Source organism: Astyanax mexicanus, chromosome 25, assembly GCF_023375975.1.
Source record: "Astyanax mexicanus isolate ESR-SI-001 chromosome 25, AstMex3_surface, whole genome shotgun sequence".
NCBI lineage: Eukaryota > Metazoa > Chordata > Actinopteri > Characiformes > Acestrorhamphidae > Astyanax > Astyanax mexicanus.
The window spans coordinates 18,511,482-18,530,806 of NC_064432.1; the positions used below are offsets into that span (position 1 = coordinate 18,511,482).

The 19,325-nt window shown below is 37.4% G+C and overlaps 1 protein-coding gene across 3 annotated transcripts in view; it reads left to right on the plus strand.

Annotated features, from left to right (window-relative positions):
- pld5 (phospholipase D family, member 5) overlaps positions 1 to 19,325 on the plus strand; it is a 72,477-nt gene that overhangs the window by 35,675 nt on the left and 17,477 nt on the right. For all 3 annotated transcript variants that reach the window (XM_049472610.1, XM_022681932.2, XM_007230167.4), the window contains one exon: positions 15,754 to 15,890. In XM_049472610.1, the coding sequence (XP_049328567.1) occupies positions 15,754 to 15,890 (137 nt within the window). The remainder of the gene's footprint in view (positions 1 to 15,753; positions 15,891 to 19,325) is intronic.

Consider the following 19,325-nt stretch of genomic DNA (forward strand, 5'->3'; position numbering starts at 1 on the left):
TGATATTAAACACTAATGAACCTAGACAGCATAAACAATCAGAATGCAATGGACTGGGTTGGCAATACTTCGCAAATGGGAGAACAAACCAGACAGTTGCTTATAGTTACAGATGCATAAACATATGCACATGAATGTAAGCAGCTCTCACGTGAAGAAAAATGGAAACAGTTCAGGATTTGTTGAAGAATATGGTGTGACTGTGACAAAATTAAGATCAAACTTTGTACCACAAATCTTGTTTGTATGTTTTTTTTAATTGTTCATAAATACTTATAAATGTATTATTAGCAAAAGGTTAAAGTGATTCCAATGATTGTAACTTTTCTGAGAGGTAAAACATGTTTTTTCCACATGGCTTGTGATCTATGGCAGACTAGCAGGAAGTGTCACCCAAATACATTTTGATGTGCTGTTTAATCTCGAGTTCAGTTAGATTTCTGGAGCTGGAGGCAGGTGAGAAGTGAGACCCCTGACTGATGGAGTTCTATGAGTGGCATCTCTGGCACACTATCAGAGAGCCACTGCACCATCATAGCAACCGGTGTGCGCTCTGCTGTGCAGAGTCATTTATTATCCCTGACATTTTACTGTCAACGGGGTGGGATGAAATATGAGCGTTTAGTTAATGCAGGGCTAACTCTGCACCTGCATTATATGGAGTGTGGGGAAGGGCTGGAGTTTCTTATACGGAGAATTTGAAAATTTAGATTTTGTACAGAAGTTTTGTAGATGCAAAAGACAAAAGTATTGAGAAACCTGCTCAATCAAGTTTATCATGCTTTTCTTGCAGTAACTGTCTCTACTGTAGGTTATAGAGCATTGCTGTAAGCATTTGATTGCATTCAGAGGCTTATGAGCAATAATGTCAAGATGTTGAATGATCACCACCCCACCTCAACCATCCCAAAAGTATTGGATGAAGCACCACCACCATCATTCTAGAGAACACAGTTCCACTGCTCAGTGCAATCACAGGATATCACCTCACAACTTATACAGGAGTAGGCATTCCTATTTCCAAGGCCATCCCCTGAGGTAACACCTAATGATCAATTTTTTTAATACTGCTTACACTTGCACATTTTACCTGCTTCCAAAACATCAACTTCAAGACTTTTCACTTGCTGTCTATTTGTGCCATTATAAGGCCATTTTAAACAGGTAATCTTTTAGGGGTTTTAATATTATGGCTATTTACTATATGACTAGAGTATCAGATTAATAACCAGAGCTTAATAGTTATTTAAAGCGACTAAACTTTCCCTCTATAACAGGAAATGGAAAGCTGATATTAAAGGTCTAAGCGATTGAGTCAGGCCTGCTGATAGGGTGTGTCTGAAAGGGAAACGACTGTCTGAGGCTGTTTAATCAGGCAGAGTCTTGGCGGGTAGCGTTTTTGTGTGAGGGACCCTCTCTAAAAGAAATTTGGTTGTAGAAAGGTCCCAAGGCAGCAATACATCACTGCCAAGGCTCCAGTGGTGCTGGAGATAATGGTGCAGATGTTCAGTGAGTGGAACACTGTGTTTCTGTAGATAGCGAACACTTCTCTGAGAGCCCTGCTGGAATCCAGGATTATTATTTATTTATTAATATATATTATTTTATTTTAATATATAATATATTATTTATTTATTTTTTAAGAATAAGGATTCTGAATTATTTCAGAATAATCAAGAATCATGTTGTTTGTGTGGTTACTACGACTAAGTGGACTCTAAATGGGTGCTACAGACTAGGTGATTGTAAAGGCAATTCAGGGTGTTGATCTAGGGTGTTGATTAGGTTGCTTTGCAGGTGCAACGGCCTCCCGGGTGGTTGCTCAGGTGTTGTGGCAAAGTGTTGTCTGTGGTTGGTTAGATCTTACAATTGTATGTGTATCACTGTTATGTTTGAAGAGAGACACTACATGGAAATCATCCAATCGAGCCTGATAAAAAAACGTTTTATAAGCACACATTACAAAATCAGAACCAGCAGTCTGGTTGGAGTTGGAGCAGTGTTGATATCTTAAGAATTGCAGGATGATAGATGTGAAAAATATCAGAATGCAAGAATATAAACCCTGTAACTATATACTGTTGTTTAGCCACAGTTCAAGTTATTGCTACAGATACATATTGTTGTCATGCAAAACCTTGTATGTCTATGTTAGCTAGTTTTTCATTTTTTTGACATAATATGAATTTGTCAGCTGTTCCTCACATTGTGTCAAAATGGACTAATAGAAAATCCGGAAAAAAAAAATGTAGTACTTTTAGTGTTCTGCAAAAGTGAAAAGACTGAATAATTCATACTGAATAATAGTGCTTTATTTAAAAAGCAAAACTAGTATAAAAACATGTTTGATATTTGACCATTTGCCATTTTGGTTTAGTTTCAGATTTGACCTAAATCTTTTGCTTCGGTGCATCCCTAAATAAATTGTTTTACTCTGACTCCCATTACAAGATTTTTTTTTCCTTCAGCTGTGAAGTTACCATTTTTTGAGATACATGGTGTACGTGTGACAGCACCAATATGTGTCTGTGCTTTTATGTACAGTATAAGTCTTCCTCCTGCAGTTTTCCGGAGGGCTGGGGGTAAGCACACAGCAGGTGAACACATGGCCATGAATACAAATGACTTTACAAATCCGGCTTTATGGCTTTTAGAGAATAAATGGCTGTGAAAAGTTTTATTGAGCAGAGTGTGTGTGTGTGTGTGTGTGTGTTTGATGGCCTCTTGTATTAGTGCAGACAGCAGCTCAGGAGCGTGATCTGGCTGTTGAGAAATGGGGCTGTTTGAGAGAGGTTTGGCAGAACATGCTGAGACTGTCTGTGGACTGGAGCTGAGTGCCCTGCCTGAATCCACCAACTGACCAACTGTCCCATAGAGACTCACAGTGGAGTCAAAGCTGTCAGTTACACTTCTCTTACAGGGTGAGGCAAAGCTGTTACTGAAAAAGTCACAACAGAAAATGAAAAAAAGAATCATCCATCCATCCGTTAACTTTACAAAATGAAGAGTGCAAATTGTTGCATTGTATTTATTGACTAATTCTATTGATTATTTTTGTTTTTAGTTACTGTAATTAGGAGTCTCTCACTTGGGGGTACTGTATTTTCAGCGTTCTCTTGAAGGCAGATTGTTATTTAAGTTTCCTGGCAACCTTCTTTTGCACTGATGAACTGTACAATTCACTACTCCCTTTGCAGTTTGATATTCCCTTCAGACTCCCTATGGTTTGAACTTTTACATGTAATGTCCGAATTCTCTGTATAGTCCACTTCACTTGGAATATAAGTAAAATAACTGCCAACGCGGCAGGTCAGGACATACTCTGTTAACAAGTTCAGTTGAAATGTCATCACAGGATCTACAGGTAGCTCTTGCAACAGATTTCACAGTTCAGCATCTATCATTAAAAAGACATCTGCCAGACATCTGACAAACTCTCGTAGAATCTACTTTTAATTCTTTGGTATCAGAAGAGAGCTTGAAGAACATCTAAGACAACTTCCCAGAGATTGAATCTGAACCATCACACAGCTGAAAGAATACAGCATGGAGGAGCAGAAAAAAACCCCAGTCAAAGTTACAGTTAGACATTTCCTCAGAGAAAAATTCTGTTTCTATAGAGGGTATACACATAACAGCACAGTCAGAGGGAGTCACTGTGGTCACACCCACTAATTTGAAAAAGTCAGACTTTCAGACTTTGATTAATGCAGTGGTTTAAATTCCTGGTGCTGCAGTTGTGCTGCCCTGCAGACTATAAAGTTAAAAAAAAAAAAAAGGTTTGCATACTTCTTCTGTGTCATGTATTATACATATTTATTGTAGCATTATTTATATCTGTAACATTTACACAAATAATATGTAAATACGAAAGCAGTCACACCATAGGAAACAGCACATTTTGAGAGATGATGGGAGGTTTGTTTGGCAAACTGTTACATTAGTGTTAGTATCTAATATCGATCATGTGGATCTTAGTCGTACCTTCCTGTGGAAAACCAATCTGCACTTTTTCACCACAGCTGCCGCTCAGAGAGGGTCATTTGTACTTGTCTAAAGGATAAGCTTAGAGCCTTGAAACATTAGCAAGGAAGCCGATTTAGCACAAAGAAAAGCCCTCAGAGACGCAACAGAACACTGAGGTATTTTATTACAGGACTATTTCTGAGTCAGGAGATGTTTTAGCTTTCACTTGTCTTCTTGTTTGAGGGTGAAATTCTGCCTGTTGTACCAAAGTGCTACATGGTCAAAATTGAGGTCCAGTATACTGATATGCATGGATGTACGCTTTTCATCTACATTTTATTGCCATACAAAATAAAATAGCTCTGAAGCTTCCTCTGGGTAGTGTACCTCTTGGTGAGACATTATTGACTGCTAGATACATTTATTGCTATACAGACCATCAGCCAGCCAAGCACTTTAATCTTTAGCATCATCTTTAATTGCAGTGGTGTTACAAACGAGAAATATAGGGTGCTACAAACTGGAACTGTATCATCTTTACTGACAAATCCAGGTCTTGTTTGGGATCCAGTGCTGGTCGGTTTCTAGTGTAAAGTGGTGTGAGCGCCTTAGTTCTGTCTATGCAGTGTATTGGCAAACTGGCCCAAACTGCCAATGTGAGGGAACTATGTGGGGGGGAACTATGTGGGGAACTATCACATACAACATTTGGTTACCACTAGCAATGATACGGGGGACAATGACAGATTATTGCCAATCAAACATGTATGGAAGCAGCAGGGAAGCCAGCTACTGCACCCCAATAGCTCACCTCCATCTTGTCTTGTTACTTATTTTGGCCATGGCAGGCGGTTGCTGTGGTTTTTGGTAGTTGCTGTGATACCCCATGTATCCAAATAATATTTCACTGTGCAACCATCTTGCTCTGTAAACTGGAATATAATTACATAAGTTAATAATATAGTTAATACTATGGTTTATTGTGGTCATCACAGCATGGTAAATATTCTCTACAAATTCCTCTGTATCTTATCCTGCCTTCATAACAGTTCCACTTTTACAGAGAAACTACCACAAGACCGTCGTTGCATAATAAGCTAAAATCTGCAATAATTACAGTCATCAAAGCTCTTATTTTGTTCCTCTAAAGAATTACCTCCACCTACACTGTCCTCCACGTTTTCGTTAATTTATTTTAGAGATTCTCAGCTCCTGCGTAAGGCTCTGTTGTTCCCAGGCACTGGGCTGATTATTTCTACTGTGATTCACCGGCATATGGAAGAGAGCATGTGTCGTTACTGAGCGGGCGGAGGTGAGTCACGGTGTCCCGAGAACATCTGTGTGCTAAAAGGCAGAATGTCCACATGGACTAGTGGTCCATTAGCACTCTCTGCGGCACAACAGGCCTCTTCTCTTTTGTATTTGGAGCAGTTAAAGGGCTCATAGCCTACAGTTTTTACCATTTAGAATGTAAAATGCTTATGGAGTTATTGAAGTAAATACATACCAGAATACATAATATGCAACATTATTTTTAACCTTTGTTGGTCCTATTAACGACTTTGAGGCACGGTGGTCAATGTAGGAAAGATTTTTTTTTCTAATTACCTATTTTGCAATGAAATAGAAAATTGTGCCTTAATAGTTTTTGCAGTGTTGGCAGTGACGGTCATCTTTTGGGGGTTGTAATATTTACTATTCAACTAGTTATTTAAAGAATTAGTTAACTAGTCAACTAATTGTTTTTCCTAGATCTAATGCAACATGAAATTTACTATTTTACTAGTCACTGTACTTATGTACAGCAGAAAGTGTCAGAAAGAATCTTTGTTGTCTCTTTTTGTCTGTGAGCAGACATTTTAAAAGTTAAATTTCCTTAATCTTAAGATGATTCTGCATTGCTGAATTATTATTATTTTTGTACTAAGGTTTTCAGATGAGCTGCATTCTTTCTTTCTGAGTAATTGACAGCTCCCTGCTGTCGTAACTAGTGGATGTCCTGGTTGATGAGTTGACTATTCAATTAGCCTATTCAACCCCAATTTTGCACCAGCTGAGTAAAGCGTGTATTACGCTACGGTTTTATGTAAAAAAAAAATGCAAACGAATAAAGCTTTCTTATATACTACCTTTTAACTGACAGCTAAACTCCCAGGGACTTTGAGAAAAAAGGTTAGAGTTACTGACTAAAAACTAAAAAATTATGAAAACTGGATAAAAAACTTAAAAAGATGGAGGTGATATACACATAAACTTGCCCTGTGTTGCCTTACTGCATTACTGTAAACCTCTGCGACATTATAAAGTCTGTTGTATTGATGAGGGGCATACAGGAGAGATCATATGAGAACAGATAATCAAAACAACTGATAATTAGATGTGCCTTTTTAAACATTATTTCTAAAATGTAATTATTCAACATTTATTAAAAATGTTATTCAGTAAAAATTACTAAAATATCTAAAATACCTAAAACCTGCAGATGATTAGAACATGGTTAAAAAAGATTATGGAGGAGCCTGTCTTATTTAAATCTCGCCTTTAAGCACCAGTCACACCTGTCTCCTCTGATGATTTAATTTCTTAGCCCAAATCGAGATGAGGCACCAGTTTCTGTTGCACTTCATTTCCATCTTGTTATTGTAGCTTATGTTATTGAGTTTGGTTTGTTCTTATTTTTGAAGAATTAATGTGAAGAATTAATTAACATCAGCTACTGTATATTTGGACTTTTGGAGGCAGTTTCAGAACTTTCCTTAGCAATGTGACTGCTGAAAAGATCTAGGCCCAAACAGTGGTGCTTTTGACTTTACTGTAAGTGCAGGACCCGGAGTTCACAGTACACCATGTGTCTTGTAAAATGAGGCCGGGCATGACACTTGATTGGTATACTGAGCCCATTTCATATTCAAATAAGCGTGACAGTGTTATGCAGTCACAGCCTGAGGACCGAGGTTTTGGCTCATCAGTCTTCCAGCAGGAGGTTAATGGGTGAAAGTTGTGTGGTTGGAGAAAGTGGGATTCTGGGCAGGTTTATAGACCATCTGCTGCTCATGTTGTGGACTGGATCACGACGCGGGGCATCTGTTTTCTGTCGAGTTGCCATTTTCTGTAATGGGACGCGTGGTTAGGCAGCTTCCCCAGGCACCGACTCTCCTTCTGGAGAAACGTCACCCTCTACAGAACGCCATGTGAATCCTGATTACATGCCTAGCCTGTAGTCATGAATTATAGAATGGAGAAACTAATAAATTACAGCTCTGTTCTACAAACCAACAGTGGAGCTTAGAGAACTGTCCATATGAACCAAAATCTGAACCAAGCTTCATGATTTTGTTACATTGTATACGGTATAATTGGTCCAGATAGTTTTGGTTTTACACTTCAGTTTAGTAGGTGTATTAAAGAGTCTAAAATTGGGTCAGTTGTGGCACTGAAGGGATGCACATGGTCAGCAACAATACTCAACTAGGCTGTGACATTCTAGCGATGACTGGCTCATTTTAACAGTGGCCAAAGTGTGCCTATAAAACATTTCCCACCCCATTAAACATTACATCAACACCAGTCTGTACTTTTGACGCAAGGCAGGTTGGTTTAATTGATTCATGCAGTTTAATGCCAAATTCTGACCCTAACATCTGTAAACTTTTCTACTCATTTAGCTTTTCTATCAGTTTCAACCAGTTTGGCCATTCTCTGTTGACCTTTCTCATCTCTTTCTATCTATTTATATATATTAGTATTTTGATTTATCTTTTCACAGTTTGTAGTCTAATAGCAGTATTACATGCTTGTCTTAGTATAATTTCTGTACTGTATCTTTAAGAGAACTGCACGTTGCAGGAAGCTTTTGTTGTTTTGGTTCACATGTCAGATACTTTTGCTGGAGGCTAAAAAACTGCAAGTGTTGCAGACTGCAACATTTCTCCTCATTTAATGATCCTGATTTAGTTGAGGCCTTTCTGCTCTGAACGAGACAAACAAATGAATGCTGTGAAGGTTGCAAAAAGTCCAAATTCTGCAGGCCAAGTCTCAGTTCGCAAAAAATCAATCTGTGGCCTGCACATTGCGATTTCGATTAACACCAACTCTCACAGCACTAATTATTTCCTTTGCCAAAAGTTTTATAGTAGTACAATACTACTGACCTGGAGCAGCTTATTCAGTCAGCAGCGTTCAGCATAATCTCTTTAAATGGATTAGAATGAATCAGTGCAAACAACTTCCTATTCTTTATTTCCTGTAGGGTGCCCTGGTGCTTCTGAAACATTTACAAAGGAGGATGAAAATGAACTGTTTATAAGAGAAACTTAAAATTGAAAAGAAAAAAGACAAGGAGCCAAGCATCTGATCTATATCTGTACTAATTGACAAAATTGTTGTTGGAGTTGAAATGGAATGAAACTGTAAATGTGTGAATGTAATGATGATTTAGGTAAGTGTTGATGATTTAGGTATTATTAGCGTATTAGAGTAAAGAATATGTTTATTAGAGCCTATACAGTTAAATTAAGGCTCTAGTTTGCCGCTGAGCTACCTCTAGCCTGAATACAAGATGAGGTATAGTTAGGCATGAAGGCATACAGGTTTGTATAGCATCCTGCACTACATTTGGCCACAGACTTTGAAGATGGGCCTGTAGATTATCCACACTCACAGGTTTACAAACTGGTGTGCCAGCTGCTCCCATACTGTAAGTGCTTGATTGGGAACCCTTGCTGTGTGTGAGTGAGCATTATCCTGCTGAATAATGCCATTTGAATGCACAATGTCCAAAGCCATGATTTAAGCACTCACCACAAGGCCTCTGTTCGTAGGTGTCCAGGTTTCTCATTCATGTTCACATTCTCACTCACCACTGCAAATGATGGTGTGCAATTAATCAAAAAAGACGACCTGCTTCTCTAAGTCCAGTAATTGCCCCTTCTCCAAGACAATCAACTGGGCAAATTGTCTTTAAGCGCACTATAGAGGCGGTCTAGCAGTCAGTGATCTCTCACCAAGAGGTACACTAACCAAAAATAGCTCCTGACAGCATTTTTAAAAGTCAGCAAGAAAAGTAATATTACACCCTCTCGTATCAAGACCAAGTGTCTAATCAGACCACAACTGTAATCATTTACATATTATTTTTATCACATTTATATAATGCTAAGTTTTCCTCGTGTTTGAGGCTGCTCTTGTTATTGCATGTGGGCTTGTAAAATGTTTAGCTTCTGGCTAGTTAGAAAATATATACTACTCTGTAACACCATGCTGAAATTGTACATCTTTTCAAAATTCAGGTGGTTGAGAAAGTGGAGTTTAGGGAAAACAAGAGACCTCAGTCCCCAGTGTGTAAGATTAGTCCAAAAAGTTTTCGGGAGCCTGTAATTTATTTTATTTATTTAATCATAATTCATTTTTATAAGGTTGAGAAAATCTCAATTGGATTTGTCACTGTGCCTCTTGCCACTTGTTACTAAATCACAGCTACAGCTGCTCCCATAGGAAATGACTGGCTGCTCTGTTGCCTGCTAATGAGAACACTGGGTAAGAGGGGTTCAAGGAGGCCTGTTTGTTTGCTCTGTGAATCTCTCATGCGTGCCTTATCATATATTGAGTAATATTTTAACATTCAATAACCTCAGCTTAATCTCAGCGCCTGACACATTCCCGCACCACACATAAATCATCAGGGTAAACCTGGAAATTTAGAGAATATTTTTTCAGTCATGGAACATGTTTCCACTCCTGGAAATGACCGACAAATTGTCAACCGTGTTCTGGGAATATTAGTGGAATACAAAAAATGAGACAAAATGAGGTATTAAACTTCACTAAATCTGGAGTTTTACACTCACCGACACTCAACATCATCATGCTTCCTTTAAAATGTGGAAAACCTGGACGTTTGCAGACTATTTTTCTAGCCATGAAAACTGGGAAATAGGAATAATATGCAAACATTGTCCTGGACAAAACAGTGAGATGGAAAATGGAAAATATATATATATATATATATATATATATATATATATATATATATATATATATATATATATATATATATATATTGAGCTAATCTAATATTAGACCTAAAAATTAAGTTTTTGTTTCGCTGTTGAAACCTGTCAAAAATGTCTAGAAACATTGTGGGATGCTGGAAAAGCTTTTGCTTGGAAACCAATTTGTGTCTAGATGGACCTGATAAAATGGGCAGTGAGTGTAGTATTAAGGTAGCTCTACCTTATATGGCAACTGACCACACACTGTAATGCTCTAGCTATGGTTTACAGATGCCTTGATGTTTGTTGTCCGCAGGTGTGGTGCTGAATTCTGATGGATGGTCACTGTCCATGGTGCTGATCTGTGTACTAATAAGGCTTTCGTACTTCTAGTGGTCGTATCCATCACAGTGTCTAAGTCTGTCTAGGTTCTGAGACACTGAATTTCTAAACCTGTTACATGTTGGTATATTTTATTATTTAGGCAAAAATTTGCATAAAAAAAATAGCTGACTGTGAACTAACTTGATGCCAGTCTTTGATTCCATATGGTTAAATTATAGTGTGTTGCTATGATGTTATGATATGTTGATAGTCTTCAAATGAGTTTTTATCTAGTAGAATAACTATACAAGTAGAATTCATGCAGTCATCAGTTTCAGTGAGCCTGCTCAGAGTTTTAATGCTGAGTTTACACTATAAGATTGTTTTCCCTGAATTTACTGTCGCAGACACTTTTTTGAGGTGAGAGAATCCTGACCAAGGCTGCTGCTCGCTATCAGTTTAAGGGCCTTTGTGCCTGTAAGTGAATATTCTCAGCTGCTTTCTCCTTTATATGCGCCATATCTAAAGGAAATTCATAGACTGTATTTCTAGTCATGAAAACAAAAAACAGCTGTCAGTGTTCAGGAGAAATGAGTGAAATACTGAATAAGTTGAGTTATTGAACCATTCTAATGTTAGGGTTCCCATTCAGCCTGGTAAATGTAAAGCTAGTTATCAAAATTCCTTGATATAAAGGGTACATCATAATTGATTGCAAGAAGGGTCGCCCTGGGAGGCACTTGACCACTTTTTTCAACAACAAGGGCAACCAACAGGGGAATTTGTAACTTTTTTTTGCCATTCTCGAAAGCACTTTAGCGAACATAATGGCATAAAGGCAAGTGGTTGCTCTCCCTGCACTCTCCGTGAGTCCGCCAGTGAATGAATTAGGCAGCCCAGTCAAGTTCTTCTATACCAAATTTGCTCATCCTTGTCTTTATGGGCCTTGTTTTTGGAACTAACTGGTCTGGCACTTTGGAAGCATGAAATTGTCCAAAATCTCTTGGTATTAAGAAGCTTTAGGGGCCAACTACCCCTAAAGTCCAACCCTGAAAAACAACCACCCACCATAATAATAATCCCCCCTTCACCAAACTTTACAACTGGCAAGTTTTACCCATTGCTGACACAGATGTGCAGATACTGCTTATCTAGTCTTAGTAGAAAAGTAATGCCAATGAAGGAAACTAGGGCAGATAAACATGATAAACATGAAATGATTAACACCATGGAAGCTGCTTTATTAAGTACTTTTGGTATAAGTTAGGTAGTTGGGGATAATTGTAAGCCTTCTCTTGACAGTAGGGAACATTACTCTTTTTTTTAATACCCTTGATGTCAGAAGAAACACTGAATGAGTTGGTTTCCCAATATTTTGTCCATATTGCGTATGGTTGGAGACCAAAGTGTGCAGAATTTTCACACGTCCTCTTGATATAAGGATTCTCCAGTTGAGAACAGGCTATGTGTTCTGAAGTCTGGGTTATATGGAGTCATTTTACAGTATAAAAATAACCTGTGAGGATGTACCACCAATGCTGAAGTGGGCACAATGCAGCACCAGCAGTGGTCAGTTCTGAACTGTATTTTTTTTGTATTGATTTTCTTGCAGCAGTGGTGGTTTAGATCCCTGTTGAGAGGTGAGGCTGTCTAATAATCACTCATGGTGGTGGACTATGCTGGGTTTTGTGTTCTTCAGCTATGGAGAATAAGGCCACGACTGTAACTTTGGCAGTATTGATTCTGGAAGCGTGCCCTGAACAATTCTGGCAGTTGCTCGGGTTTGGTATTGTCAGTCTCCTGGGCACTATTTAGTGGAGTAAACAATAAATGATTAAAACAAAAGTAATTATACCTGTCTAACATTCAATTGAATTGTTTATTAAGAACTTAATTCAATCACGCTACTGTAAATACATTTTACAGCATTTGACAACAGATGTCCTTTGAATTAGAATTAGTCCAAGAATTATGCAATAAAATGTCATTGTATTAAAGGTGTGAATGTTTTATCTGCAGAAAAATTAATTATTGAAATGACAGTATTCTTATGGATAACTTTATACAATTATCTATTAAGACAATCATGTGGAGGCAGTGCAATGCAGGCCAAAACTTAAGGTAATAGTCACCCAACATCAACCATCAGAATGTGCAGACAACCCACCTCTCCTTCAACTTGTGGGATTTGTCATATACAATATCACAGAAGTTGGAACATTGTAAAGCACGCTCTTAGCTGAACAGGCACGGGATCATCATAACTGGAAGGGTGAAGACTAGGAAAACATTGCCTGGTCTGTTGAATATTGATTTCTGTTGATGGTAGGGACAGATTTTGGCACCAACAGCATGAGTCCATAGATCCAACTGAACATGAGCATGTTTTAAGAGTAAAAGGGCACTACACATAATTTTGGTAGTTTCTAGTGTCTGGTCAGTGTATATACAACTCTTTTATACAGTATATATTCATTAAAACATCCGTCTAGTAAATTGTGGCTAATGTAATTTCCTTTTCCCATCACAGATATGAGCACGATGTATGGTTATGGGGAATTGTGTGTCAGAATTGAATTACACATTATGCTTCCCTTCATGAAGTTTCCAGGACAGAATACCCATTGATTGAAATATATGGTTAGATACTGATCATTACTTATCCAATTTTACACAGAGTCAGTTCTGGGTGCTGCTGCAGCTGCATATTACTCTTCATTTCCATTGTAATCTGTCTGCTTCCTACACCCTGCTGTGTTCTCATGCTGGGAATGCAGAGAACCATTCACTGCCACTGATTTATTCTCTGCTTCATTGATTATGTGACAACTTTCAGAGAAATAGCAGTAAATCATTCTGCTCTTTTTTTTTACTGACATAAATGATTGTGTTGCACTTTTTAACCCATTGGGAATAAAGATTAAATACAAATAATGTCATTTTGATATGAGTTAACTGGTTCTAGCTAGGTTCCTACTATGTTTGCCCTGGCATGTTTAACCTATAATATTGTAAAGTACATTACTTTACTGTTGTTTCTGAATGCTACTGAATGTCATATTTCTATAAGCAATATGTACTCATTCATCTCATTTTACCACTATCAAAAAAGTCCAATATCCAAAGTATGTATATATATTTTTTATTTTTATTTTAAATGTATATTAATGTTTTTTTGGAGCGTAGGACAGCACAATATCAACACAAATTGCTCAGTCTTAAAACAAGCTAGACCTTTAGGCTATAGGTACCCAGGTAGGCAGGTAATAATAACACCAACAAGAAAAGGGAACTAAATTAAAGATTGAATATTAAACATAGACAAAGATTATCAAAGCTATTATTTTAACTGTTCTTTCTTTACAAGGATGAAGTACAAATTCAGACCTATTGATTCAGAATGTAATTCAGGACACTGCTTTGTAATAAAATGTGATTTATAATATTTTGAGAAAACAAAATACAAAACCATAGCAGTATCTTTATATTTGTAAAGGTTCAATTCACAAAGTGTTACATAAGGCATTTGGGAGCTTTATAGAGCTCCAGAGGCCTATTTAAGTTGGGGTAGTTTGTCAGCGTGATGTCTGTAATAAAAGCTTTATGTGTCTCCTCAGAAATAAAACTCTTCCCTTTAGATGGCAATAAAATTACCACAGAACAGAAGAGATTCTGTTGTTGTACTGGTGTACAGAAAATGTCCCTTGAGATCTGCCAAATCTAGGTTATATCACTACACATTTGCTTAGTAGTGGATTGGTGTGGTGTTAAGGTGGCTTCATACTATTTATTAGTAAATTGATAAGCATTGTTGACTAGAGGAGGAGGATGGGAGGATCCCACTTGTTAATCTCCAGCTAGATTTTGTCTGACAATTTTTGTGAATGATGCCTTTGGCTTGCTCACCTTGTTTTTCTTAGGGGTTTCAACAGTGACAGCCCACCAAACCCACAAATCAAACCCACAACTTGGCTTAACTTTATTGTGTTTGAAGTGGGACACCACCAAAATCCATATAGGACAGTCTATTCACTCATTGGTCATCTTTGAAACATCGATAGGCAGTTATTTCCAGTGACACAAGACCATACACTGATCTCATTGAAAGAGGAGAGACCAACATACTTGAAACATAAGGTCAAATACAGTTTCAAAAACATGTTTTCAAACACTGATAAAATCTGAAAAAAAAAACATGAACGCCATAAAAAAGTAGCCTATGAATTAATAATTTACACACAAAAAAGATGTTTTAACTTGTTTTGGCTGCTGCGCCTGCTCAAGTCTCCACATTGAAGACATTGAAGTCACTGGTTAAAATATCACTGGGAGTTCTTATAATGCTAAGCATGGCATCTGATTACAGAAAACCCCCCTCTCTTTAATAAAAAAGCCAATCAGCAGTCAGCTGCCCAGTGGTGTTGCAAAAATAGCTGTCAAGTGAACAGGCTGTCTTGTAATGACTTTGGCTTTGTAAGGACCATATTGTTGACCCTCCTCTTGTATCCTGCAAACTGATTAGCTCTATTTGTTGAAGGGCAGGACTTTATCTGTAAACAGGCACCGTGCTGGTACCAGGGGCATCTCTCCTGATACATACTGGCACCAGTTCAAGTACTGCTTTTCTTCTGCACGCTTTCAGTGTAATGTAAAATAATAGTAAAAACTAATAATATTATACTGATCTTAATGATTTGGTTTTAGCTGGGTCGCTGTTAGAATGACCCCGGCCAATCATGTTTACCTTGGAATCCCTTTGTATTCACTTTAAACAGGTCTTTTTTTAAGCATTTCCACTGGTAAAATGATGACATAATTTACAGTAGAACAGCAACATTTTGGCATATACTGTAAATAATACATTAAATAAAGCTTTTGGGCATTAGTGAGTAAAATATAAATAGGGCATTTTTTACAGAATGTACTGCATATTTATGTATAGAAAAATCTATATCTACTGTATGTACTGAATCTTGCCTGCATTACCACTGCATATTTGTACACACTGTACTGATACTAAACTGTCAGATATTAGTAATGGCACTGGAAATGAAGAAAGCATCCAAAAAATCTAATGTGCATTGAATTGTGCACAAATCTAGCTTATACTGTTGAACTCAGGCATGAATTTTCAGTTCCACTGTTTGTGACTGAGACACATCAGGTAGAACACACAATAAACCAGGCAGGCAATAAATCCTGGCTTGTCGCATTGCTTGGCTAGTTAATTTGATAGAAGGAAATTGATTTGTAGTTCAATTCATGGAATGTACCTTTTGTGCCCAATTTATTTAGACTTGTGGTTTTCCAAGGACATGTTTCGCCACACTTTGATTAACTGAACTGTTCAATGGAGCCTAGGTAAGTGTGGGTCTCTCAGGTAAAGCACAACAATAACTATGAATCAATGTGTCCCTGTGTGTGTGTGTGTGTGTGTGTGTGTGTGTGTGTGTTCCTACCCTGTTTTCTGCAGTCTCAGCAGAAATGCATTGTGATCTTTGCTCTGGTGTGCTGTTTTGCTGTCCTGGTCGCTTTGATATTCTCTGCGGTGGACGTATTGGGGGAGGATGAAGACGGCATCAATGAGGAGAACTGCAGCAGAGATTGCAAGTAAGAAGAACCACAGTCATTAAATTATTAATTTACAATCAAGGCAGATACATCATAGCCTTGTGCGTTCTTCTCCTCAACATATTGAGATTTTGATCATTAACACTAATTTAAGTTAAAATCAGTTGAACATTTAAGGTGAGATGTTGTGAATCTGCCTTTGCATGCATATAAACTTGAGTGACATCCTATTCTTAATCCATAGTATTAAATATGAGGTCAGCCCATTCTTTGCACCTTTAACAGCTACAGCTGTTCTCGAAAGGCTTTCCACAAGGTTTAGCAGTGTGTTTATTGGAATTTTTGACCAATGGACTTGAAGGCCTGACTCCAATGTTTCTTGGTATGCTGAAACATTAAGAGTTGGTTTCACTGGAACTAAGGGGCTGAGTCCAAATCCTCAAAAAAACCCTACACAGCAAACACCAATCATACAGTCTTTGGGAGATTTTACACCTACCTTGTTTTAGGTGGACTTCCAGACTTTTCAGTTGGTTCTGAACCAAAGTAACAGGTGCCACAGTAAACACGGTCCGGACCAAAGGAGCAGAGTTTTGTCCGACCAAAAGACATGGTCTCTATCTGGATCTACTGAACTACTGTATTGCTAGCTGGAAAATAAACCAAACAAAAAGCTAACTACACTTTCAATAACCAAAATATATTGTGTGGTACTGCCACACTTGAAACTTTCCAGGTGTGGAATATATATTCCCCACTGGCTACAGTGGTCATATATCGGATCATTTTCGTTTGCAATACCTTATTGATACATGTCGTCAAATTTCAATATTTATACTAAAACATAGGTGCTCTTAACTCCCTAAGAATTGCCTCCCAATTTGACTTAATAAAGTTACTGCTTCAATACACCACATAGTGAAATGCTCTGTGATTTCCACCTATAACACTGACAGTAGTTTATTTTCAAAAAAATTAGTTTAATGTTCAGGGTTTTTTTTTTTGTCCAAATCTGTGTAAAGCTCTTATTTCATTTTGTTCTGTATCTCTTTATAATGCCAAAGAACAATGCTTAAATATACGCTGAGTTATGTGCCCACAAATAGAACAAGACTTAGATGCTATAATTATCCCAAAAAACAGTTCACTGGCATCAAACAAGCCACCAGCATGGAGTCTTTCTGGTACGCTGCCTATCTGAAATTAGCATCAGAAGTGACCTTTGCATTACTAAGCCTTTGTTCACCATTATATCAAAAACATGCTTGTGAATAATTATAGCACTACAGATTTTCTATCATAGAGATTATACTTGGTTAATTTGACTGTTACAATAAAACGGATGATTCTCTGAATCAGGTGCCCTTTAAGTCCCATATATAAAGTTCCATAAAGATATTTGCTTGTCCCCACTGGCCATCATTACATTTTCAATGAACATCAGACTTGTAATAAACACTACAATAAATGTGAAGCTCTTAATGTAACCCTATATTTGTCTATTTTAACTAAATATATATTTTTTCTTAAATTATGTATACATTTCAACATTGCAAAATTGCAGTTTTAACACACACCATTCAGTTTACCCACTAATACAAAGTATCAATCAGTTCTTGTAACATTATCACCTTGGATATGATACTGCATGTGTCTCTTGGACAGAAAGCAAATAATAGCAAGTGTCACTTTTTAGCTTAAATTCCATGTTTTTTATTGTGATAAGCTCAACATGTCAACTAAAATTAAATATTAAATATGTACATTATAGTAAACAACTGTTTACTGTAGAAAATTATAAATGTATAATGTGTTAAATACCATGTGGTGCTACTGCCTAAATCTGGAATTATGGCTGCTATTAGATAACATCACATTGGGAAGACCCTGGATCCAGGAATAAATTTTGTAAATGTTTGTTGAACTGTATGTGTAATTTAAAGGACAGACAAAAAATAGGTTGATAGATTGTCCTTTTAACCCTATTATATTTTCAACCCTGTTGTTTGATTGTTTAATATTTTGCTGATAATAAGGAATACGTGGTAAATGTTGAACTGTATAAATAATATAGAGGACAGTTAAAAAAATAAAAGCCTAAAAAAAACGTATGCATAATTTTAAAAATATTTTTGAAAATACGAAGGTGAAAACTGGCCCATCAACTGCTTGACCGTTGTGAGCTTACCTGAGGTAGGATTTTTTTTTTCAAAGTCTGATCATCTGTCAGATTAAAATATATAAAATAAAAAGTAAAAAAAATATGATCCAAAAGGCAACCATCTCAGAGAATCACCCGAAAGGTGCTTTATTAGCAGTTCTTCTCATTAAAGGCTTCCATTTCATACCCAATCTAGGCAGCCATGCCCTGGAATCTTCCTGTCTAACTATACTGCACTACTTATTGTGGCCCCGAGCTCAGTCAGCCCTTTCCATCTCGGTGGTGGACTGGCTGGTGGACTGGCTACGTCCCTCCCAGTCCTGTTGTTATCGTGCTTGCCCTTCTGTGCTTCGTGTGTATCTTGTTATCCAAGAACATTTTCCAGACTCAGCCTTTTCCTCACAGTCTCAAGGGTAATCTGCTCTCCATTTCCTGTTCATAAGTGTTGAAAATGCGATTTGGAACACCGAAGTTTAAATTGATTCCTCTTTGCTCCAAATGTGAGCTCAGAGCCTCGTGTGAAAGTGCAGATCAACTGCTAGTTGCAGTTGGACATCGATAGCTTCAGTGGAGAGAAACTTGTATATGCTTAGGCTTGTGCTCTTAACCTTTTCACACTGATATTCCTCCCAATTCACCTATTTATAATCACATCATTATTATAGTATCTCATAACTAAAACTGTTCAGTCTTTTTGTGAAATGTGTTGTAGGCCAGAAATGCAGGAATGTATGAAGTTACCTGGACATTTTTCACGATGTCCCAACCTTTTCTGATTTGAGGTGTCCCAACCTTTTCTGATCTAGTTGTTCTACTAGTTCTATTAAATTGCGTAAGGGAGAAGGGTTTAGATACAAGGCTGTTGTTTGACTGTAACTGTCAGAGTGAAAAGGAGGCTACTCCTGAATAAATGAAGAGCTGCTGTCTCACAAGAATGGAAAAGGCAAGGGAATTTTTGCTTTTATATAACAAACTAATCAACACTTTGATATGTTAGGTAGTGAGGAACTTCATTGTTCCTTATGCAATAATCTACCCAACTTTTTCCTCCTCACAGGGCCCACATTGTGTTTAATGAGATAATTACTCTTCAGCCGTGATTACATTAGCATATACAGTATCATTGAAATCAGTACTGTAAATTGGTTTGCTTCTGCTGCTCAATCAGAACTTATTGTAGTGTAATTTCACTGGGCAATGTTGAAATAATTTTCCTGATTGGTCCTGATTGTCATGCATTTGTTTAGGGAACTGTCTCTACTCTATAGAACAGGCTTTCTAGTAGATATAGTCCACTTTAGAGTACTGTAAAC